We start from the raw sequence: 26,415 nt of genomic DNA on the forward strand, positions 1-26,415 counted from the left end.
CGGGTCAGGATAAATGTTCATTACATATCACAAATAATGCATTACAGAAACTAAACTACGCATTATACTATACAAGATGTACATTATGTATATCAGTTAAAAAAATACATACGTGCTATGCATGTGCAACCCCAGATGAATTACTGCAACTCGTGTATTTGGACAACATTTTTTAGCCTTAGAACATACTACACCTAAGCCCCTAGGCTTGCTAAACCCTTAGGGAAAACAAGAAACGTGCGCCAAACATCGAAACACGGCACAACTTACATTCCACAAATAATGCATTACAGAAACTAAACTACCCATTATACTGTATAATATGTACATTATGTATATCAGTTAAAAAAATATACATACGCGCCATGCATGTGCAACCCCAGACCAATTACTGCAACTCGTGTATTTGGACAACGTTTTTTAGCATTAAAACATACTACACCCTAGCCCCTAGGCTTGGTAAACCCTTAGGGAAAATAAGAAACGTGCCCCGAACATCGAAACACGACACAACTTAAATTAAACGGGTCAGGATAAATGTTCATTACATATCACAAATAATGAATTACAGAAACTAAACTACGCATAATACTATACAATATGTACATTATGTATATCAGTTACAAAAAATACCTACGCGCTATGCATGTGCAACCCCAGACCAATTATTGCAGCTCGTGTATTTGGACAACGTTTTTTAGCCTTAAAACATACTACACCCTAGCCCCTAGGCTTGGTAAACCCTTAGGCCATGTTTGGTTGCCAGGATTTTGTCTGGGAAAGTAATCTGATTCCTTAAATTTTAAATTCCTGTGTTTGTTTCTGTTTTTAATCAAACTGGGAAAGTAATCAATATCCTGAAACAAGGAAAGTTAGTACAACTTTCCAGGATTCTGAATCCTAACTTTTCTTAGGTATTCTTTTTCTCAGTTTTAGGATTCTTACATATTTAATGCAATATAGTACAATTTATTATTATTATTATTATTATTATTATTATTATTATTATTATTATTATTATTATTATTATTATTATTATTATTATTATTATTATTATTATTATCATATCATCATTATCATCATCATCATCATCATCATCATCCATCATCATCATCATCATCATCATCATCATCATCATCATCATCATCATCATCATCATCATCATCATCATCATCATCATCATCATCATCATCATCATCATCATCATCATCATCATCGTCGTCATCGTTATTATTTATTACAATGTTTTATAAATAATTTAAAAGTATAAACCATACTTAATTTCAAGATAATAAATAACTATAATTCAAATTATCATAATTATAACTATATTATTAATATTTATTTTTTATTTTATTATCATAATAATAATAATAATAATAATAATTTATTAAATAATTAAATATAATTATAATTAAATAATAATATAATAATTATTAATTTATAAATTAGTAATTAACAATAAAATTGTAGTGAAATTTTAAATTATAAAATTTATTCAATTAAAAATTAAGTAAATATAATGATAATAATACTAATTATAATAATCTTATTTATTATTATATTATTATATATTATGATGTATAATCCATATTTAAACTATCCATCGTAATAATAAATAAAATAATATAATTATTATCATTTGTAATTAATAATTTATTAAATAATATGTATTATTATTTTTTATAAATAAAAAATGATAAGTATATTTTTAGTTTAGTGTTTAAATCAAATATATAATTTCAAGTCTTGATATTTTCCAAACACGGGAAAGTAAAGTTATTAGAAATCATATTCCCGGGATTCATTTTCCCAGGAATCATTTTCCTTGCCAATTTTACTTTTCCGCCAACCAAACATGGCCTTAGGGAAAACAAGAAATGTGCGCCAAACATCGAAACACGACACAACTTAAATTAAACGAGTCAGGATAAATGTTCATTACATATCACAAATAATGCATTACAAATACTAAACTACGCATTATACTATACAATATGTACATTATGTATATCAGTTACAAAAAATACCTACGCGCTATGCATGTGCAACCCCAGACCAATTACTGCAGCTCGTGTATTTGGACAACGTTTTTTAGCCATAGAATATACTACACCCTAGCCCCTAGGCTTGCTAAACCCTTAGCGAAAACAAGAAATGTGCGCTAAACATCGAAACACGGCACAACTTAAATTAAACGGGTCAGGATAAATGTTCATTACATACCACAAATAATGCATTACAGAAACTAAATTACCCATTATACTGTACAATATATACATTATGTATATCAGTTAAAAAAATATACCTACGCGCCATGCATGTGCAACCCCAGATGAATTACTGCAGCCCATGTATTTGGACAACGTTTTTTAGACTTAAAACATTACAGAAACTAAAACAATCATTATTGAGTAATATATGTACATTATGTAAATCAGTTAAAACTACTCCCCTAGCCGAGATGATATCTAAACCCTCGTTGAATGACTGAAACTCGTGGAGTAATATATGTACATTATGTAAATCGGTAAAAACTACTCCCTAGCCGAGATGATATCTAAACCCTCGTTGAATGACTGAAACTCGTGGACTTTGGTAATGGTTCTGAATACAAGCTTCATCAATGAATCCTCTTTTGCAAAGATCAGTCATCAAAACGCCGTAGTTCACAAGCTCGGCTTTGCATCCATGGTACTCCATATCGAACATCAATTTCTTCGCGTCGTTGAACCTACCTAATGAGCACAAACCTTCAATCAGTACAGCGTGTGTGACTGCATTTCCTCGCCTTCCCTTCGCCCTCATATCCTCAAACAACGTTTTCGCCTCATCCACATCACCCTTTTTGCTCAAGAACCCAATTTGAGAATTGTAAGTCACAACTGTAGGCTCCACTTATCTCCCAAGCATTTCATCGAACACCTTCATCGCCTTCTCCCAATCATTATTCCCCAACCACATTTTGATCATTACATTATAAGAAACCGAATTCAACCTGAATCCCATCTTCGGCCCCTTCGCGAACAACTCGGTCGCATCAGAAATCCGCCCGCCGTTGACCAAAACATTCAAAATTGTGTTGAACGACTGCGTCGTGCGCGCAGTTATACGACTTTCCCATCTTGCGGAAAACCTCGACTGCTTTGTCGATCAAATCGACCTTCCCGTAATGCCTAATCAATCAGATAAACATAGGCTCGTTGCATCTAATGTCGTGGGTCCGTATAAAATTGAAGACGGCGTCGACAAATTGGGATGTGACGAGAAAATATAAATTGCAGACGTATTCAACGTGAAGAACGTATCTTGGCTGATGATTGAGGGAGGAAATCATGGAAACTACCATAACTGAATCTTAATCCTATACCAAAAATGACATTTTCCTATTAATTTAATAATTTTAATAATCAAAATCAGTTTGATTTTGGGCCATCGGATTTTCAAATCGTGAGGCTAGGATTAAAAAGAACAATAGAACAAAAGATAAAAATGGAAATGAATACATCCCTATATATATATATATATATATATATATAATATAGGGGAGCGTTATTCTTCTATTCATCCCTTAGATCCTTTATTCTTCTTAATATGGGCCGTTAGATCTCATTCATCAACGGTCCAGATGATCTGAATTATTACACTATAATGGTGCATTATTAGTCGGTGTGCATTATTCAATTGAAAATATTCATTATTACACTATAATGGTGCATTATTAGTCGGTGTGCATTATTCAACTGAAAATCTGCATTATTAAATGACACGTGGCACCAATCTAACCATGCGGATGACAAAATCGTGGGGCTGAGATTAAAAAGAACAAAGAACAAAAGATACAAAAAGGAAATGAATACATCCCATATATATATATTAGGATATTTTATATTTATGTAAATTCATCTTTTATCTAAATAATATATGTCTCGACTTTTCATTAAATGGTATATTTAGGATTAATGTTAATGTGATAATTTATATTCTCATCGCCACAATTTGTATTTTTTTTATAGGGTAATAGGATAAGTATGAAGAGACAATTGCATAATCATGGAGTGACGATTTCGAAAATCAACCGTTTGTTGGGAAATGAAACAAAAGGCCGAGAGCATTTGAAGAAATGCTTGTATGTGGTGAACATGGGCTCCAACGAGTATGTCAACAACTACTTGTTATCACCACTTTACCTAACTAGCCTTTTCCAAACACCACAACAATTTGCAGAAACAGTCATCAATCACTACACTCAACAACTTAAGGTTAGTGTGAGGAATGTATTTGATTATGTAATGCAGTAAGAATAAGAGGTGCCCACGGTTCCGGAACCGGCGGTTAAGGTTCGGAACCGGTAGTTCCGGTTTAGGAAATTGCTGAACCGGAACCGAACCGCGAGGGTGTTTCGCGGTTACGGTTACGGTTCCGGTTCCGAACCGGCGGTTTTCCGGTGATTTTTTTACTGTTTTCACGTTCCGAACCACCAGTTTAGGTTTTTTGCGGTTCTGACTCGGTTTCACTGTTTTCGGCGGTTTCGGTTTGGAACCGTCCAAAACCGAAGGTTCCGGCACGGTTTCGGTTCAGAAATTTTTGAACCTGAACCGAACCATAGTTATAAAATCTATTGTTTCGGTTCGGGTTAATTCTCACGATTCCAGTTCGAAACCGTAACCGGCGGTTATGATTTCGCGGTTAACCACCAGAACCGTAAACCTTAGACACCTTTAGTCAAAATGACTCAAAATTTACACTGTGCTTGCGAATCGAACTGAGGAGTCAAAGTCATAGCCACGCCATGATGTACGATGGATTTCAGCATCAAATGCTGCATAATCGTACAAAAATGACTAAACTTGTCACGGCCGCCCTTTTTATGGTTAATAAATGTGGGTGGTCGCGACTAATGGGACTTTGAGAAAGGTTAATTTTCTAGGGTTTCAATAAAGAATTTGACAAATATAATTAGTATTCAAATAACGAGGGAAAATTAGAGTAAATGCTTAGGTTTTAAATCCAAAGTCAACAACTATCATGGTTTATAATCCAAGAGTGAAAAGGGGTTCAAAAACATAATAGAGAAAAACAACCATATTTCAGCGGAAGCATTCAAGGGTAAGAGTGACGCCATGTATGAAGACAAGACGCCCCTCGGAGTTCAAAATAAATTCAACAATGATTAAGGCTCGACTCAACACCACCCAATATCCTCGCCGCTCAACCTGCACATAAGGAAAACACATGCATGGCTGAGTACTATAAAATACTCAGTGGACTTATGCCGAAAACAAGTTAAAAATATTTATATTTATCATGTCATTGTCAAGTAACCATCGGGGTTTTAGCTTTTCAAAGGCCCGACGCACCAAAATATTTCATCATTCAAAATCACGACTGCGTAGTCATTTTCCTATAGACGTTTACCATATCTGCTCATACATGACTTGGAATGTGGCCACAAACCAAGTCACTAGACTGGCCAACCCTTACGCTAACCATAGGTGTACACTAATCCAAGTAGGGTTTGCGGCCCTACAAGGATCCAAATTCGATTTATATAATAAATGGCAAAGTCATTTCAGATAGGCACGTTAAAACCAAAATACGGTATGATAAACATATTCGCATTTCATTCTCATTGATAAAAATAGTTAGGACATTGTCCTTATTTAAAAGAAAGTCACATCGTTCGCTTATTTTTCTCAACTTAGGTTATTCCACTCCAAGTCAATTTGCTTGCGGAGAAAGCCTTTTTTGAGAATTAAATAAAATACATTCATATCCACGTAAATAAATAAGATGCATGCGCTTCGATTATTTTTATCAATAAGATTACAAATTTTTCTCAAAATTATTTTAACAGTATACTCCCATTCACAAAAGTATTACACGTCTCCCCCACTACTATCTAAAAACAATCATCAATTATTAAAAGGATTTGTATAATAAACAAATCAAAGCTCCCTTTCCAAAATACACGTACTGTACTCTCCATTCCCATTTCAAAGTCAAAGATTCAAAGTATTAAAGGGGAAGAAGAAAAAGAATCAACTACTGTATCTTCTCAAAACAGAACACCCAAAATTTACAGAGATTAAAGCTCCGTCGCCTGCACCAAATCGACCGGTCACCGCCGGTCCAGATCGGCAGATCCGTTTTTCATCCACCGAAGCAGCCCCGATTAACCCCGCAGATAAGTTCTTAATTTGATTTTGTGAATAAAAGTTTGATTCTTTAATTCAGTTTGCTTCGATTCATTTGTATATTGCAGATTGTGGTATGTAATGTATGGATGCATGTTACGATCCGAGCTCGTAGCTTCCCTATTTTAGCTCGCCACTGCCGAACTCAGTGACTTCTTCGCGGTCTTCCTATCTTAGCTCGTCACTGCCGAACTCAGTGACTTCTTCGCGGTCTTCCTATCTTAGCTCGTCACTGCCGAACTCAGTGACTTCTTCTCGGTCTCCCTCTCTTAGTTCGGCATTGCCGAACTCAGCGATAATACGCAAAGCAACTCTTGAATGAACAATCGAGGATCGTATTATTGAATCAACAAGAAGTTTACACGATAGAAACAATCAAACGAAGAGGAGGAACTAGATCCACGATCTAAGCTCCGATTTACAATTCAACACTATACTCGACATAACCGAAAGAAATAAGCAACTCCTCTACTTATACTGTTCATCTTAGCTCACTTAACTAACTAACATCCACGTGCTCGACTCTTATTGGCTGCAACACGTCATATCTCACGTGATGATTGCCAGCTGGCTTGAGTTAGTTACACAGCAACTAACTCCTACTTAACTCCCAACTTCCAACGACTTCCTTTATAGCTCGCTATCTTGTGTTGCATGCATTTTACGCATGAATGATCATGCATGCAACAATACCCCCGACTTAAGGTTCCTTGTCCTCAAGGAACCAAGGGAAACGCTCGGTGATCACGTCCGCGAATTCCCAAGAAGCATCGGCAGGGGATCTATCTTTCCAATGGATCAGCCATTTTGTAGCCGCTTGATTGTGTCGCTTCACCATTTTTCTATCCAGAATCGCTTGTGGTATAGCATCATTGATATGAGATGTAGATGGTAGATCTGAAATAGGCCCGAGAGGAGGTGCAGCGGGCTTCAGTAATGAAACATGAAAGACATCATGTATAGCAGCTGATGAGGGTAAATTCAGCTTATAAGCTACCTTCCCCATTCTATCCACGATCTGATATGGTCCAAAAAACTTAGCTTCGAACTTGTGGTGTTTGCCCCGAATAGATTTCTGCCTATAGTCTTGAAGCTTCAGCCAAACCCAATCACCAATCTGAAACTCTCTGTCAAAACGATGAAGATCAGCTTGTTTCTTCATTCTTGCTGCAGCTTTCTCAATATTTTTCTTTAATATGACAATCATCTCCTCTCTATCTCTCAAAGCAATGTCTATAGCTTCAATATCTGAATCCCCAGGTAGGTATGGGACATGTAAAGGAGGTGGAAATCCATATAATGCTTCAAAGGGAGTCATCCGAATACTCGAGTGATAAGTAGTGTTGTACCAATATTCGGCTAATCCCAGCCATTGAACCCAAGAGTGTGGTTTCTCTCCCATAGAGCATCTCAAATAACATTGTAAACATCTATTAACAACCTCAGATTGTCCATCGGTCTCAGGGTGATAGGCTGTAGAATATAGCAATTCCACACCCAATAAAGTCATAAACTCCTTCCAGAAAGCTCCCACAAACACAGCACCTCGATCACTCACAATTTTAGCAGGCATGCCATGTAATTTGAAAACAAAATCCATGAATATTTCTGCTACTTTCTTGGCTGTAAAAGGATGGGACAAAGCCATAAAATGAGCATACTTACTCAACCGATCTACCACCACAAATATAGTGTCTTTTCCATGCGAAGTAGGTAAAGCCTCTATGAAATCCATAGTGATATCAGTAAAAATTGCAGCAGGCATAGGCAGGGGTTGAAGTAATCCAGCCGGGGAAGTAGTGCTTGGTTTATATCTTTGGCAAGTCACACACATCCTCACAAATTCTTTAACATCCTTCATCATCTTAGGCCAATAACACAAGGCAGAGATCCTCTTGTAAGTTCCCAACACACCCGAATGGCCAGCTGTTGCAGACTCATGGAATATAGTTAGAATTTTGGCCTTCAAGAATACATCATTTCCAACTACAAGTCTGCCATTTCTCCTTAACTCACCATTTTTCCAGCTAAATTTAGGGTGAGAAGTAGTATCAGTCTGTTTTGCATTCAAAATTAATTGAATTTGTTGATCTGCTTTCCAAGATTCCTTAATCTGCTCAATTAATTCCAAGGGAATTATAAGAGAAGTTAGAGCAAATATCATAGATTCTGGCACCCTAGATAAGGCATCAGCCACTGCATTATCACATCCTTTCTTGTACCTTATCTCATAATCGAATTGCATAAGTTTTGTCATCCAAGCTTGTTGAGTTGGAGTTGTCAACTTCTGCTCAACCAAATATTTGAGGCTCTGATGATCAGTTAGGATTATAAACCTCCTACATTGCAGGTAGTAATACCATTTTTTTACTGCCATCAAGATAGCCAAGAGTTCTTTTTCATACACAGACAGGGCTTGATGTTTAGGAGTTAAGGCTTTGCTGATAAAAGCTATAGGATGTTTCTCCTGCATTAGTACAGCACCAATACCCACTCCAGATGCGTCTGTTTCAACTACAAACTCCTTGGAGAAATCGGGTAAAGCTAAAACTGGTGCAGATATCATAGCACTTTTTAATTTATCAAAAGCTTCTTGTGCTTCCTCAGGCCAACTAAATGCAGCACCTTTTGTCACCTCTATCAATGGTTTAGCAATGACTCCATAATTGTATACAAATCGCCTATAATATCCAGTTAAACCCAAGAAGCTTCTAACATGTTTAATCTTTTTTTGGTCTTGGCCAATTCTTAACCGCTGCTATCTTGGCTTCATCAGTAGCAACACCATCAGCAGAAATGACATGTCCCAAGTATTCCACCCTTCTACACCCAAAACTACATTTAGACTTCTTAGCTAGAAGGCTGTGCTGCTTCATTAAGTTCATCACAGCCTTCAAGTGAAACTCATGGTCTTCCTTACTTTTGCTATAGATCAAGATGTCATCAAAGAAAACCAAAATAAATTTCCTCAAATGCTCTCTGAAGACAGAATTCATCAAGTTTTGAAAGGTGGCCGGAGCATTTGTTAATCCAAATGGCATCACTAAAAATTCATAGTGACCGGAGTGAGTTTTGAAGGCTGTTTTATGGATGTCCTCCAGCCTCATTCGAACTTGCCAATAGCCAGACCGTAGATCAATTTTAGAAAACCAAGTAGCCCCACCCAACTCATCCAAAAGCTCCTCAATAACCGGTATAGGATATTTATCCTTAACCGTGATAGCATTTAAAGCTCTATAATCCACACACATGCGCCATGATGAGTCCTTCTTCTTGACTAAAACAATAGGGCTAGCAAAGGAACTCTCACTATGCCTTATAACTCCAGATTTCAGCATTTCATCAATCATAGTTTCAATGATATCTTTCTGTTTGGAAGCATATTTATAGGGCCTTATGTTGACAGCATTAGACCCCTCTTTCAAAATGATTTTGTGATCTTGCTCCCTCGGTGGTGGTAATGAACTTGGCTCTGCAAATATGGCTTCATTCTCATCCAATATCAGTTTAAGTTCTGGCCATATTTCCTCTGTACTGATCTCATAACAGAAGGAAATTTCCTCTTCTATTGAAGGCATCAGCTGGCTGATCTTTCTTTCATTTTCATCTTTTTCTTGCAGGTTGCAGATATGTAAACAATGTAATTGATCAGATTTTGGTGACCATAGCTCTCCTTGCAACTTCACAACCGCACCAGATAATTTGAATTGCATAGTCAGCTTGTTGAAATCCCATGTAATCTCACCCAAGGTAGACAACCAAGCACCACCCAATATCAAATCATAAGTTTCTAAATGAATAAGATAGACCTCAGCTTGAAATGTTGCTCCCTGCATTTCCCACTCAAGGCTACTACATTTCTGATTGCATTGCAGTAGTTGTCCATTAGCAACCTCTACAGCCTTAGAGCTCACTGCAGTGAGTTCACACTTAATCTTTTTAGCTACTCTGGAACTCAAGAAGTTATGAGTACTCCCAGTATCAATTAAGATCTTTAAAGCCTTTTTCTGACAGATTCCCCTAATCCTCATCAGTTGAGGTCCATTCTTACCCCAAACAGCATGTAAAGACAGCTGGAGATCCGGTTCTTCACCAGCCCTTGTTTCATCTGCCAAATCTGCTTGTTCCTCACTTTCTGCTGTGTCTCCCAGCTCAATCAGTTGTATAACATAAAATTTCCTCTTAGAACATTGATGATTAGGAGTGAATTTTTCAGTGCACCAGAAACACTCCTTCCTAGCTCTTTTTTCATTCATTTCTTTGGGTGATAGATTAGTGCTAGCTCTAACACCACCCAAACGATTAGGCTCCTTATTACCTCCACTCCAATTGTTAGTATTCACCACAGGTTTACTATTAGTGGTGACTGCCAGGGGCTTACTACTCGAGTAATAACTGCTATTAGAATACACATTACTCTGCATCACCTTAGGCTTAATTCCTAAAGCCTTCACAGTTAGTTCTTGCAATTTAGCTAATGAGTAAGCCTCAGCCAAGCTCTTAGGTTTAAACATTCTCACTGGCATTTGTAGTTCATCAATAAGTCCAGATAAGAAAAAACTAAGTGCTTGATCCTCTCTTATACTAGCTCTCGGATACAACTCATCAAAAGTATCCATGTATGATTGTAGCGTACCTTTTTGTTTGAGATTCCTCAGATCTGCAAGCGGATCCTCAAAAGCATGAGCTCCAAAGCGAGCTGCTACGCACGAGATGTAATATCTCCAATCAACATACGCCTCATTTCCATGTAGAGTCAAAAATCCTCTATGCCATTGGAGAGCTTTTCCTTCCATATGAATTGCTGCTACCTTTACTTTCTCCGCCTCTGGTACCCTTGCTACTTGAAAAAAATATTCAGCTCTCATCATCCAACCTTCAAATCCTTCACCATCAAATTTAGGAAACTCATATCGAGTAGATCTTCCCCAATCTGATTTTCCTTCGCTACTTCCTTCACCATTATCCATTGCTGCGTTGTTTTTCTGATTCTGCAAATTAATCGTAGCGATTGCTTGCCTCAATTCCAAAATTTGGATTTCCTGCTCATGAATGACTTGATCACGCTCACTTAACTTCTGATCCATCAATTCCGCCATTTTCTTCTCCATTTCAGCGCCTCGCGTCACCGTTCCAGTTTCCGGAGATCGACTGCTCTGGATACCACTTGTTACGATCCGAGCTCGTAGCTTCCCTATTTTAGCTCGCCACTGCCGAACTCAGTGACTTCTTCGCGGTCTTCCTATCTTAGCTCGTCACTGCCGAACTCAGTGACTTCTTCGCGGTCTTCCTATCTTAGCTCGTCACTGCCGAACTCAGTGACTTCTTCTCGGTCTCCCTCTCTTAGTTCGGCATTGCCGAACTCAGCGATAATACGCAAAGCAACTCTTGAATGAACAATCGAGGATCGTATTATTGAATCAACAAGAAGTTTACACGATAGAAACAATCAAACGAAGAGGAGGAACTAGATCCACGATCTAAGCTCCGATTTACAATTCAACACTATACTCGACATAACCGAAAGAAATAAGCAACTCCTCTACTTATACTGTTCATCTTAGCTCACTTAACTAACTAACATCCACGTGCTCGACTCTTATTGGCTGCAACACGTCATATCTCACGTGATGATTGCCAGCTGGCTTGAGTTAGTTACACAGCAACTAACTCCTACTTAACTCCCAACTTCCAACGACTTCCTTTATAGCTCGCTATCTTGTGTTGCATGCATTTTACGCATGAATGATCATGCATGCAACAATGCAGTAGTATGAAATTGGAAATTTGGGGAGATGTGATTTGCAACTTGGTGGATTGGGGGGGTGAGGATTTTGAATAAGCTGCTGCCTCTATTCTCTGCCATACAAAGAATTTGTATGTTGGAGATGAATTTTGGAAAAAATTTAGGCAGCTTGGTTTGAGATTACCTGTCGAACAAGATTGGAAAAGGCTAAGGATGGTGATGGAGACTGCCGATCTCTGTTACAAAATTTCATGAGTGTAGGGTGTATTTTAGGAATTAGAACAATAGAAGAAAAGAGTGAAGTACTGGAATCCGATTCCCCTTGGTTACTCCTCTCTTCTCGTGATCGATGGATTGAAGTTGGCAACAAAAGGGTCTCCCTCTCTGACTCTCTTCTCTGTTGTATCTCTCACAGTTGGAGTAATTGAGATTGTGAAAGAATGTGTGAACGCCTAGAGGAGATTAGGGTATAAAACTACCTAATTGAGTCCAATAAATATTCTTCAATTAAAGGAATTATTTAAGTTTTTGATTTGTGATTTCACCATCACCAATTCAAAATCGCAAAACAAGTCATCTTGCTCTGTCAATAAATCCAATCTTTTGACTGACAAATAAATTCACTACGCACCAATTATTCAAAAAATAGTCACGTCACGTAATCAATGAAGTTGACTCAGTCAACGCACAGTCAAAACCCTAAGTCCAATTAGATCACAAGAATATCAAAGTCCAATTAGATCACAAGAATATCAAATAACAATTTCACTCGTCATTTAATCCACGGACTTCAAGGCATTAAATGCAAAATTTGTTTTTAGGGTTCGAGAATTAGGGTTCAAAAAGTGGTGCGTTACAAAACTGGTGGGTAATCACAGAATTAAACCCTAGTTTCTTGGAAACGAAAATAATTTTATTAATTAAAAAAAAGCATTTCAAAACGATGTCGGATGACCTAAATCCATCATACATCATGGCATTGAGATGACTTTGATTTCTCAGCTCGATTCATAAGCACCGTGAGAATTTTAAGTCAATCAGACACAAAAAAACATTTTCAGCGTCGCCGACATCTACCTTTGTTTTGGCAGAGCTTGTACAACTATGGAGCAAGGAGAATAGCTGTTTATGGGTTGGCTCCACTTGGTTGTATACCGAAAAATCTGTATAAAACTGTAAGCAACGGATCAATTTGCAACGACACCATTAATGAAATCGTGCAGCCCTTCGACGACCGGTTGAAGCCACTCATCGACTCCCTGAACGCCGATCTCCACGGCTCGCATTTTACCATGATCAATTTTACCAGTCTTATTACACAAGGCCACAATTCAGCATTACGTAACTTAATTATAGTATTTATGTAATTAACTATAGTAAATTTTTTTATGTGTTAGTTATCTTATGTTGTATTTGTGCAGGTATTAAATTTACAAATGCTTCGTGCTGCACGGTATCAAAAATAACAGGATTATGTAACGCTGGAGAAGAAATATGCAGCAATAGAAATGACTATTTTTTTTGGGATAATTATCATCTCACTGAAATCGGAAATCGAGCTGCAGCTGCGAGATCCTCCCCGTGCAGAGCTGCCCTCCGATGCTTACCCTTTCGACATTCATAGTCTTGTTCATCAATAATTTCTTTTACTAATTAGTTTTGCATTCCTCAAAAAATATTTTATTTTTCCTTAATTTGAAATGATTTTTGTATGGAATGGTCGTTGCTTTTTTATACTAAAATAAACGATTTAGATATAATTTATCGGTGATATATGCTGGATGGTAGTAGTAATAAAAACAATACAAACATCAGATATACATTATTAATTAAGTAGTAGTAGTAGTAGTAATTAGTTAAGCATTGTCAAATATTTATAGGTCACAAATACATATATGAACTAAATTTGAGGCCTCAACAGACAAGAATACAACATTAACATAAAAGTTAATCAACCAACAATATATAAGTATAACGAAGAGTTTTTGAATCGATGGAGCTCACTTGCGACGACAGAACAGCCTCCACATAAGGTTAGCTGTTAATTCCACAAGAAAAAATAAAGATGATAATTTTAGTAATTAATGTTACACTAATTAATATTGGTAATGGTAGGAGAGGCTTACACTAATTGCAGAGAAGTCTGGTCTTGCCTATGGTAATCATCGGAGGGTTGGAGATAATCGAACGGCTGAGATTGAACGAGGCCGTGATACTGATCGGAACTCCCGGGCATCAAGTTCATGTGCTGCTGCCCTCTCTCAGTTTCAGCTATCTATTTAACAACTCACACTCATTAATAATTCATTCAAATTGTGAAAAATTAATGCAGAGAAATAGACAGACATACCTTTGCTCGAAGGTATTGATTGTTTTGATGTAAGTCAATCTCCTGCTGCCAATATAATTTAGTAAATATAATCAGGCACAAAAATTGTTCTAGTAAATACAATCAAAACATAAAAAAATACAATTCACTTCATAATTCAAATGTTACTGATTTATCTACATACTTACCCTCATAGTATGTTTTATATGGTACTATATAAAATACAATCAAAACATATATATATATATATATATAAAATACTATATGGTGACTTCATAATTAAAATGTTACTGACATACTTACCCTCTTTTGCATGTACTCAATTTCAGCAAATAGAAGCTCATTCTGCAGTAAGCCACAAATAGAATTACAAATACTAGTACTAAATGAAAGACCTTTAATTGGTTGAAATTATTATTATTATTATTATTAATTTCTTGTACCTTCTTGGATCTGATTTTGCCAATTGCTCTCTCCACTTTAGTCTCCAAATTCTTGAGCTCCCTCAAATTCAAAGCACCTAAACACTCACCAACCATGTTCCTGTTCCAATTAAACAGAAAAAATATTAATTGAGGCAGTTTCACTATATATATATATAACACAAAAATTGAGAAATATTACCTATTATTGTTCTGCAAATTACTGATTTGTGCACGGAGCTTTGAAGACTCTTGCTGGTAGTACTGAAACAAGCATAGTTGGTAACAGTTAGAACTAAATTTTATCATAATTTTACAACATCATCTTAAAATTATAAGAAAAACGTGGTTAAAATCACAAATCATGAACAAATTGACAAAAATAATGAATTTGTACCTGAGTGTTAGCTTCAGAAATAGAGCCACTACTTGAGGAATCTGAGGATGCTTTCTTGTACCTCTCAATTGTTGCTTTAACGCTGCATTCATTTATTATTCTAATTTCAGTCCTGATTATTTTAAAAAATTGTTCATATATACATACTTGTAACTACTTCGATGTGTATAAGACTAATTGTGACTAGGGATGAAGAAAATACCACAATATCGAACTTATCGTACGGAAAAAAAGAAAAAATACTGAAGTTTTAGTATATCGTGCTTTTCGAATATCTTACTAGAAAAACTATTCGTGAACGCTTTCCTACTAATCAACTGACATTGAAACTAAATCAAATAATTGTAAAATTGATAAAATAGGAAATGAATAGGGATGATAAGTAGTTAAAGTATTCTTAATACATAATGAGATTCTCTTGTTAAAGAGAAACTTATGTAAAATAAAAGGCCTAATTTTTGTGGTCGATTCATAATGAAAAGCATACTACTTCCTCCATCCCAAGAAAGATGAAGATGACCTCTTCCTTGGACAACACGAGATTTTATGCAATTTAATTTTGTATATTGAGTGGAAATAATAAAGTAAGAGAGAAAATAAAGTATAGATAAATGTGTTTTCATTTTTAGTAATGAGTTATTTTTGTTAAGACAAACTAAAAATAAAAGTTGATCATATTCGGTAAGAACGGGACGGTATATTTGAAATTAGGGATATATCTATTCTTATTTATTCTTATTTGAAAAGACGATTGTGCAACTTTTTTTTATCAAATTTGATGTTGTCTACTCAAGACGTCTAATTGACATGATCTAATATAATCAAATTAAATTCAGCTGTTAAAAAAACACCAAAAGCTCCTGAATATCTTAGTCTCTGCTACCTTAATATCCTCGAGCCAGTGATTGGCTGTCCATGCCAAGCTGGAAAAATGTCGCAGCATGATTGGCCCAAATTTCTAGGTCTCAAACTAGGCAGTAATTCACCCATCTTTTACCACAGTCATTACAATTAACCCATTATCCCTTTCCATTCCCCAACGGTTAATACTATTAACCCTCACCTTTTCAACCGTCAATTTTGTAAATTCCAAAAACCTCAGAATCTCAGAACTCTCTCATTGGTTGGGCAACGCCAGTACCAATGACTCTCTTTTAAAGAAACTTAAATTTTGAAGAAAGATTATATTTTTAAGAGAAAATGAAAATATGGTTTCCGGAAATGGAAATTTGTGAGATGCTGCGGTATTAAAGATGCTATAATGAGATGACAAAAAAATGAAGGGAGTTTTCATTGGTTTTGAATTCGCTTTCTCCACTGAATACCTTCTTGTTTTAGCTTTCAAGAACTTTAATGCTTTGTGAAAGCATCAAGATGACTTGACACACACACGCAAATTGGATTTTGAAATCTTCCCAAGAAACACACAAGCTTCTGATTTCTGTGTGTGTGAGAGATTTAATTTGATAAGATGTAATGATGGATTGTTTTGTTGTCAAAAGCTCAAGAATTTTGGAGTGTCATTAACATTAAAGAATCGTGATTAATAGACTTGAAACTAAGTGGAAATCAAAGAAAAGGGAAAAAAAATTGAATCTTGATTGATGGGCTCTGAGGATATTTTTTTTGTTTTGGAAGTAACGTTGATCTAAATAAGGTGAAAAAGATCGAATTTTTATTTGGGTTTTGGGGATCTGAGATAGGCCAGCCCTAACCCTAATTAGAGCAGCTTTTGGTGTAGTTGATTTGCAGAGGTGAAATTTAGAGAAAATATTTTGAAATAGAATAGAGATCAGTTCAATTCAATAAACATGAAATAAAAAAAAGTAATTAAGGTCTTCAATTAAGGAAGTGTCAAGATAGAGAGATGAACAGAATAATCAGAGCTTAACTTGACTCTATGTTTGTGTGCAAGAGAGAGAAAATTTCATTCAAAGAACTTTACTAACACATGAGAGAAGGAGAGGGAGAGAAAGATGAGGAAGATGAGAATGTGGCCATTTTCTTGGTTAGAAAAGCAAGAAGCTGCTATTTTCTCCCACCATGGACACAAAAAAAAAAGAGATCTCTGCACTAAGCAAAACATGGGCTAATTGGGATCATCACAAAAAGAGGAAACCCGCATAAAGCCACAGTGAAAGTTGAAACAAAAACACAAAATTGGGAAAATCAGAAAGCCATCCAAAATCCATAATCTATCTCAAGCAAAAATCTTCACTGTAAAAGGCCTCATGTCCTTCTTCTCACAATCCTTTCCTAATTTTCTCACACACTGTCTCAAAACAGACCAATCAACCCACAACTATTTAGTACCCTTTTTAGATGTACAAAACTAAAACATCTCAAACAAAACCTTCTTGCCCTAGATCCTCCTATACTAAGATTTTCAAACAAGTTTAGTTTTCTCTCAAGATCCCTTTTTTTAATGTTCAATATATATAAAGATCAATCCATACCTGTTATTGGCATACTCATAGAGTCTCCCTCTGGTTGAGAAAACAATTAGTGCAACCTCAGCATCACAAAGCACAGACAATTCATAGGCCTTCTTGAGCAAACCATTTCTCCTCTTGCAGAAGGTAACCTGCCGATTTGTCGTGTTTTCGATCCGCTTGATCTCGATCTTTCCCCTCCCAATCTTCCTCTCAGCTGACATCTCCCTTGATTGATCACTTTGGAGCTCCATTTCCAGCTGCAAGATTAAAAAAATCGGCATATGAATATATATACATGAAACTTCCTTCTTTATGTTTTTTAACCCCTTTTTAACATTTTGCTTGAGGCCAAGATCAAGAATAAATATAAAGATATCGAAGAACTGCATTTCACACAAAAGGGCATATTAAAGATTCAATTTTTCTCAAGCCCATGATATTTTTTTTGCAAGAATGGAAATTTGTACCTTAGTGGGGAGGAATATTGAGAAAAAAAAGGTTGAAATTTTCTGTGTTTTGAGCTTTTGATTCTCTCAAATGTGCAAGAGAGATGCAGAAAATGGTTGTTTCCACTAGCTGTTGTGTGTATTTATAAAACAAGAAAATGACCTTTGTTTTGATGATTAGTCCAGTTTGATGATATTTTGTGGTCAGCTTATACACTCTAGTAGATGGGATAAACAAATGGTTTATTATGATTTATTAATACTCCATCCTGTGTTTTAAATTAGTCGAATTTTTCATCACGCATTACATTAGTAATAAGAGCATGCTCAACGTGCTCTCCGCGATGCTCTTTACTATTCATAGATCCGGAACTCAACTTCACTTTTATCCATATTTTATTCCATACTCTTAACGAAGGCACGACACTCACAACCATAAGAGCATGCTCTTCACTATTCATGGATCCTACTCCTTCCGTCCCACGTTACTTGAGAAGTTTCTTTTGGCACGAGATTTAAGAAAGTTGTGTTTAGTGAGTTAAATAAAGTACAAGAGAGAATAAAGTAAGAGAGGGGAGAGTGAGTAAAGTAAAAGAAAGAATAAAGTAAATGTGATTAGATATTTTGTTTTTAGCCAAAAAGAGAAATGATTCAAGTAACTTGGGACAACCCAAAATAGAATACGACTCAAGTAACTAGGGACGGAGGGAGTACTATTCTATTAATCAATTTAAACCTAAAATTCCTAAAAACATTTCATTAATAATAAAACTTAATTAAAAAACCCGAAAATGCCATCTACAATTTTCTAAAATATTAAAAATTACATAAAATAAAATTCTAAAAATTAAAGAGTACATAATTTAAATCCTAAAAATTAAATATCATATTAAAAGATACATAATTGAAAATCATAGTTAAAAACTAAAAAAAATTACTCTTACGGCTGCTGCGGTGGTGACACGTTCAAACGAGACATGAGAAGTGCAATTGTTTGTTGATGTGTCGCTCGTTCTGACAGCGACATACGGGAAGTGTCGACCGTTGTAGCAACGAACAACATTCCCAATAAAACAACTATGGAAGTTTGGGGGGTCGTTTGGTTTGGCCTGTCTCGTCCCATTCCTCTCGCTTGGTTTGGTCCGTTTCGTCTCCTTCATCTAGACATACTTGAATTGAAAAAAATGAGTGATAGATAGATTGGTTTGATGTAAAAAAATCAGTGATGAATGAGGGTATTTATGAAGTATATGATTTGGATGAATTACAGATAAAAAAATGAAAAAAAATAAAAAAAAACTGAAATAATGGTCATAAAACGACTATATTTTGGGAAGTGCGAATTGTTTTTTTCTTTTTATTTTTTTGAATTTTTATGAATTAAAAAAATAATTAAATGGATAAAACGACGTCTACTCGTGGGTGGGTGGGTGGGTGGGTGGGGGGGCGAGTGGGCGTCACGCACAACCCATGGCGCGCCACGTGGGTTAGGTGCCATTGGGCATGCTCTAACGTAGGTTTTACTATTCACTACTTTTTTGGTTTCTCATATTTTATAAATTTTGTATTAAAATACATGTCATCCCTTAAAGTCTCTGTTTTTAGGGTACAGAGTATGTAACTCGACCATGCGGGTACAATGTACTCCCTCCATCCCTTGCGTTTCTATTCAGCATAGGATTTTCGAAAAATTGTTCAAGCGAGTAAAGCAGAAAGGAAAAAGGTAAAGAGAGAATAAAGTAGTAAGAGATAGTAAAGTAAGAGAGAAGAAATGTGATGTTCGTTCTTGTTTGGTGATCTTGTTGTTCGCTTTTGGTTGGGTTGAAACTTGTTTTGCTCACTGCCGTTTGTGGTTTGAGCATTTTATCCAATAAAAAAAGAGAAGAAATGTATTGCTTTTTGCTAAAAATGTAAAAGACTTTGGACAATTCAAAAAGAAATACGACTCAACTACTTAGAGACAAAAGAGATTATTATATATGCGTACAAGTGATGTGTATTGATGCATTACGATTTGCGACCACATTAATGGAAGAGATTAAATGGGAGAAGTTGTAAATGTGTCATCTTATACGAAATTAGAAATTGTAAAGGGACTTGTGTCAGTGGATACTTCACTTTCATGGACCACGTTATAGGAAGAGATTTACATTTCTTAATTAGTTATGAATTCAAAGTAAAATTATCTCTAGTTAGTCGAATTGTTTATTACATTTGGTAAGTTTTGATTTTTTTCGCATATGATCTTAGATTTAATGTTTTATTAATAGGCTAATTTGGGTGATGAATGAATCCCTCTTAAGCTTGCTATATATGTGTTTGACTTTGCATATGTATGTTAAGCCCGTTTTTTTTTAATTTTGTTATTAATTGTAAAATTCATTTCTTTTATTTTGCATATGTTTGAATCACTTCTTTTTATTTTTATTTTTAACCATGTCTTTTATTTTCTTAGGCATCGAAATTGGATTCAAGTTATATTCTCCTTTTTAGGATATTTGAGCTCGTATTGCGGTTAAACCTTCAAAATTCGAGTCCAAATGTAATCAATTGAATCTAAAGCGAATAATTGGGTAAGATTTTCTCGATAGATTGGGTATTTAGATGCGATTTGCAACCTATACTAGCACTTTGTAACCCTAACTTTTCGGTTCGGTGTTGACTTATTTTAAAATCTTAAAGTAATTCACATTGTTTTATTCTCCGCCACTTATACATAATTTGATATCCTTTGTTGTTTTCTAATGACAGTATAGTGTACTTTTTTGTTTGATTTTCATGTCATGTTAAAACCAACTAATGAGAGAAGAATTAACCACGAGACTTATATAGTGATTTTATTGATTTTATATTGATTATGTGATATTGTTATAGTTATTTTTATCTTATTTGTCAACACCCTTTTTCAAATTCTTTAAGATTGAACTTTCGAGGAGTTGGACTAGTTATCTATCAAACTTACCCAAATTTAAAGCCTAGATATGTTAATGGCCAGTTAAATTTATCTATAGTCGAAGACCAGCTCTGATACCATGATAGATTTTCATCCTAAAATCAATTAGTGATAGTGGTTTCACTTCTATCTTCACACCAATATAAGATAACAACAATAACATTGATGGTTATGGTGTACTACATTCGTCCCATCTTAGTTGGGGCATTTCTTTTTTTACACAAAGATTAAGAAATGATTGTTTAAAGGTTAACCGGAGATATAGTAATAAAGTTGAAAAGAGAATAAATTATACTCCCTCTGTCCGCGAATAGGAGTCACGTTTTTCCATTTTGGTCCGTCCGCGAATAGGAGTCCCGGTTCATAATTACCATAAATGGTAAAAAGGCCCCACATTCCACCAACTCATTTCACTCACATATCATTTAAAACTAATATATACAAGTGGGACCCATATTCCACTAACTTTTTTCCACCCACTTTTCTTAACATTTCTTAAAACCCGTGCCGGATAGAAATGAGACTCCTATTCGCGGACGGAGGGAGTATATGACAGAGAAAGAAAATGTGAAATAGAATAGTGAATAAAATAATTTCTCCAAATAAATGAAACAACTCAATTATAGTGGGATAGATAAATATGAATACAACTCAACTATCGTGGAATTAAGGGAGCGTATTTTAAATTGAAGGTCTTGCTTGAATAAATCATAATAATTCATCTTATTTACAACAAAGAGTCGATAAAATTACATATATACATAGTTATGTCAATTTATCACAAAATCAAAGTATTGACCCGAGTAAATTGAGAAAATAAGAGGGTTGAATCTTTTTAACACAAAGAAATGTACCACCTTTGTCCTCCATTTAAAGAGTCATTTTCAATCAGCAAAGATTTTAAGAAATTGTTTGATTTTGTGAAGAAAAAGTAATCTAGAAATTAAGTGGAATGTGGGACTCAATTCTAGAATTAGTTTTATACTCCCCCAATCCCACAAAAGCATGCTCTCTTTCCTTTTTAGTCCGTCCCACAAGAGTATGCACTTGCTAATTTTGAAAAATCTTTTCTCTTTTATGAAGTGAGACCTCTTTTTCACTAACAATACTTTAATTATTATTTTTTCTATTTCTCTCTTAATTTACTAATTGTGCATTAGAACTCGTGTCCAAAAGTGCATACTCTTATGGGATAGAAGAGTAATAGATTGTGAGTGCAAAAAATTAGTGGAATGTGGGATTTTGTATACTAAAAGTGGAAAAAAAAGTAAATGATTTTTTAAATTATAGATAATTAAAATGACAAAATAGCTTTTTAATTAGTGGATAGATGGAGTAGCATTTATAACTTTAATTTCCAATCTTCAATACTTTTCACTAAAATTTTAATTTTAAGGTTTCGAACTTTGTGGGAGGCTTTTAATTTTTACATATGTTTAATAAGAAGAGTGAACTACATAAATGGTACCTGATCTTTAACTTTCGCACATAAATGGTACCTGATCTTTATTTTATATCGTTTTTGGTACCCCATGACAAAAATAACCCTAGGTACCAAACATGTGATTTTTTTGATATGGAGGATATTTTTGGAATTTCAATTAAATAGAACCAAATGTGTGAATTTTTTTCTTCCTTTCTTATTTCTTTTTTACTTCTTTAGTTTATTCTTCTTTCTTTTTTCTTCATTTTCTTTTTTCTTTTTGGTATTTTATCTTCCTTTCTTCTTTCTTTTTTCTCCTTAGTTTATGTTTCCTCTTTTTTCTTTTCTCTTCTTTTTCTTCTTTCGTTTTAGTGTTTTATACATACATCTAATTGCATTCATAATATAAATCAATAACAAAACACCTAATTAAATTAATTATTTAAAGTAATTAAATCAATTGAATATTTTTAATTAAATTATTTATACTCGTATTAGGGTTGAAACACCTAAATAAAAATATTTAACTCTTTATCATTATGAATACAATTCACAATTTTAAATTTTGATTAAGACTATATTGATTAGTTATTAATTTAATATAAAATAATAATTATTATTTATTAATTACTACTAGTTTTTACTATTATAACAATAATACTATTATAATAATTAAATATAATTATAACTATAATTACTAGTTTTTACTATTATAACAATAATATTATTATAATAATTAAATATAATTATAACTATAATTATGATTAAGTATATTCAAATAATATTACAAAAATACATTAATTATTAATTTATAACATCAAAATAATAATATTAATATTGATTAATAATAATAGTATAAAGAGTGAGGAGAATGAGAGAAGATATTATAATATCACTTTTGGTACTAATTGTTAATGCCCAAAATACCCTTTATGACACAAATGGAAAAATAAATTTGTTTAGAGGGTATTTTGGGGGTGAATATTGCACCAGGTACCAAAAATGTAGTTTATAGGTACCAAAAATGATATAAAATAAAGATCATGTACCATTTATGTACGAAAGTGAAAGATCAGACATCATTTATGTATGAACGTGAAATATCAGATACCATTTATGTAGTTCACTCCGATAAGAAATATATGGCATAAAAATTGGTTACCACGTACACATAAAAAGCTTAATTGCAAGCATTGCTTATCCAACTATAACGAAAAAGTACATACTGAAACTCGAAATCATTGATTATTTTTTCCAACTAGTTAGTTATAAAAAAAAAACTCGAAATCATTGATTGAACTAATCAATTAATATAACTAAATAAATAAAGAATGAAAAAACACAACCTAGAACATAGGCCACCACATTATTAATTGTGCGCTATTGACGTGATATGTGAAGTTATACATATCACATCACTTAGTGTCTAGATTTTCTAATACCCATACTTTCATGTTTTTTTATATATTTATTTGTTTTTTCTCCCTCTTTCACGTCAAGATTTGATTAATCAAGGGGAAGGAGAAAACCTATAATCGTTTCTCTTGAAGTTGTCTTGCTAAAATATAGTATGTCAAATTCTTCTATGAAAACTCATGGCTTGATTAAAACATTGCAAATTTCATAAACCAATTCAGCCAAAAATAAAAGTATTACTACTAGAAATTGAAGATGGTAGGTTTGTGAATTTACACATTGGATTTATAGTTAATGGTTCAAGAATTCAAGGATTAATGAATGTGTTACCCACATGGAGGGTTGATGCGAGCACTTAAATTGTGATAATATGGTAATTAAGTAGTAACATAACTCACTAAATAAAATCACTTTATGATTTAAGGTTTTTATTTTACAATTTCTTTTTTTTAAACCCTAACTTGATTATATAAAATTATACTCGACTTGAATCGACTTATGTGATTGATAGAGATGCCAAACTGTTTGTAAAAAGTGGGCATAGGGTTCATGTGAGATGTCTACTTTTGCCGGAGCATCTATTAGAAAGGGTTGGTCATTTTGCCTTCTATTTTCAAAACCAATATTAATGGGCAAGAATCGAACACTTTGCCATAAGCAATTTTGCATTTCAAGAAATATTATGTGTGCTATTAGTCCAGCAATTCACACGTGCATCTATTGTTTTGTTTAGTTTAATTTTGTGTTCTATACTTTGGTTGAGATTAGATTTGTAGCCAACTATATATAACTTATAAGTCATATATATACATAGGGATGTATGTATGCAAATCTATATATTGTACAAACTTCGAATTATGATATGGACCGTTATATTTCAAGATTTGATGTCAACAGATGACAAATAACATCAACAGAAATGTCAACACAACGTCAATCGAGATTAAATTAATTTGGATCTCCATTTTTGAATCTAATGGCCCAGATTAGTAGTCGAATTATCTTCTAAATTGAGTTTTCATCTTAATGCGACCCTATATATAGGATGTGTGAAGTTTTAGAATGCTATGCATCGTGTGAAAAGTACAAAGCTAGCTAGCCTTCTTTTTCGGTTAATTTTCTTTTGACATTTCTTTAAATAAATCGATCGTATGTATGTTTGTGTGAAATGAATGGTTGTGCTAAAATCAATAAACTTGAGGAATCTGAAGATATCAAGGAACTTCACATAGTCATAACAAGAAAATCTTCTAGGTATCTAGAATTAATGTTATTGTTATTGGATCTACACTATACTTCATATATATATATGCATGTATTAACTAAATTGACTTCATTTTTTTTTTGTTATAGTTCTATCTCATATTCCACAATTTGATTCGTCACTATACGTATAATGTTAAAAGTGTAACTCATGATAGTGATGATACTATAGTCTAATCACCAAGCTAACTTTGATGTACAAAACAACCCGACTAACTGTTTATTGAGTGACACCTAAACACATGTTAGAAAAAGAAGAGGAACCTTGTCAAGCTGGAAATGAAAACAAAAATTATCACTAATACTACTATATCTGTGTGGAGCTGTGAACATTACAACTAACAATGATATGAGATGCGAAGTAATTCTCTTATGACGTACTTAATGTCAATTTTATATGCTCATATAAATGGGAGATAGGAAACAAATTTCAAACGTGCTATCCATTATAAAAAAAGTTAGTTCAATCATTTTTTATATATAAATCGGTTGGTCACTAGACTTTATCAATAATATTCTCTCCGTCCCACTGTAATGGAGTAATATCGTTTTAGATTGTTTCATTATAATGAATCATTTCTTCTTTTTAGCAAAAAACAACACATCTTTTCTCTCTTAATTTATTCTCTATCTTAATTTTTTAAGGGGTGCAGAACACATCTTGCATCAGAAAATCAGTAGTTTCAAACAATATATATAGGCTATCTCAACTCCATTAGTATGAGACATTTTGGAGAGTGTCCCAAGAGCAAAATCGTGAGAGGATCACCTCTCTACTTTATTCTATTTTCTACTTTAATTTCTTTCACTTTGCTCATATAATACAATTTCTTTAATCACATACTCAAAAGAAATGTCTATGCTAAAGAGAGGGAAGAAGATAGTTTGGTAAGTCTTATTTCAACGTAATAGCCTACAAATAACTACACTAGCAAACCTTATGCTGACAACTCTGCAATCGCTATCTTAATACAATCAAAACCAGACCTCGAGCACAGCCAAGATCAAACTCGGAACGAACAAGAATACAATACACAATTGATTGAAATGATTAAGTCAAGAAAACACTCTGAACTCGGATGAAAAATGGTGGAGAACTTTTATTCAATGTATGGAAGAATTCTAACTAACACAAGATGAAAAACTCTTTCTCTCTTTTGCTAGTTACAGCTCGGCTCCAGAAGTGAAGAATCTAACTAACTCCCTCTCCTTTCATACTCAAATAATTGTGAGGGAAATACAAACGAAAAATACAAGAATTTGCATATTAGTCCCCGAACTATTGCATATCAGTCCTTGAACTTTCTAAGTTGTTCACAACCCATAGAATGATAGCTTGAAACTCATAGAATGATAGTTTCCAACTACAAAAATGATAGTTCAGTTTT

The 26,415-nt window shown here is 34.2% G+C and overlaps 2 protein-coding genes across 3 annotated transcripts; one reads left to right on the plus strand and one right to left on the minus strand.

Annotated features, from left to right (window-relative positions):
• The first annotated feature begins 11,966 nt into the window (after positions 1-11,966).
• LOC121784142 (GDSL esterase/lipase At2g19010-like) lies at positions 11,967-13,567 on the plus strand. The gene is made up of 3 exons (XM_042182323.1): positions 11,967-12,410; positions 13,035-13,284; positions 13,365-13,567. The coding sequence occupies exons 1-3, from the start codon at positions 12,384-12,386 to the stop codon at positions 13,565-13,567; spliced, it is 480 nt and encodes a 159-aa protein (XP_042038257.1). The 5' UTR covers positions 11,967-12,383.
• A 183-nt stretch (positions 13,568-13,750) lies between these two features.
• On the minus strand, positions 13,751-18,154 carry LOC121783758 (floral homeotic protein AGAMOUS-like). Of its 2 annotated transcripts, none has more exons than XM_042181938.1 (9): positions 17,994-18,154; positions 17,548-17,783; positions 15,092-15,173; positions 14,897-14,958; positions 14,716-14,815; positions 14,576-14,617; positions 14,294-14,335; positions 14,070-14,218; positions 13,751-13,981 (listed from the first exon to the last, which is right to left on the minus strand). In XM_042181938.1, exons 2-9 carry the CDS (start codon positions 17,775-17,777, stop codon positions 13,978-13,980), a joined length of 711 nt encoding a protein of 236 aa, XP_042037872.1. In that variant the 5' UTR covers positions 17,778-17,783; positions 17,994-18,154; the 3' UTR covers positions 13,751-13,977. The 2 variants fall into 2 exon arrangements, with proteins under 2 accessions (XP_042037872.1, XP_042037871.1); XM_042181937.1 differs by having other exon boundaries at positions 14,294-14,338.
• Between the last annotated feature and the right edge of the window lie 8,261 nt (positions 18,155-26,415).

The sequence above is a fragment of the Salvia splendens genome, chromosome 21 (genome assembly GCF_004379255.2).
Source record: "Salvia splendens isolate huo1 chromosome 21, SspV2, whole genome shotgun sequence".
NCBI lineage: Eukaryota > Viridiplantae > Streptophyta > Magnoliopsida > Lamiales > Lamiaceae > Salvia > Salvia splendens.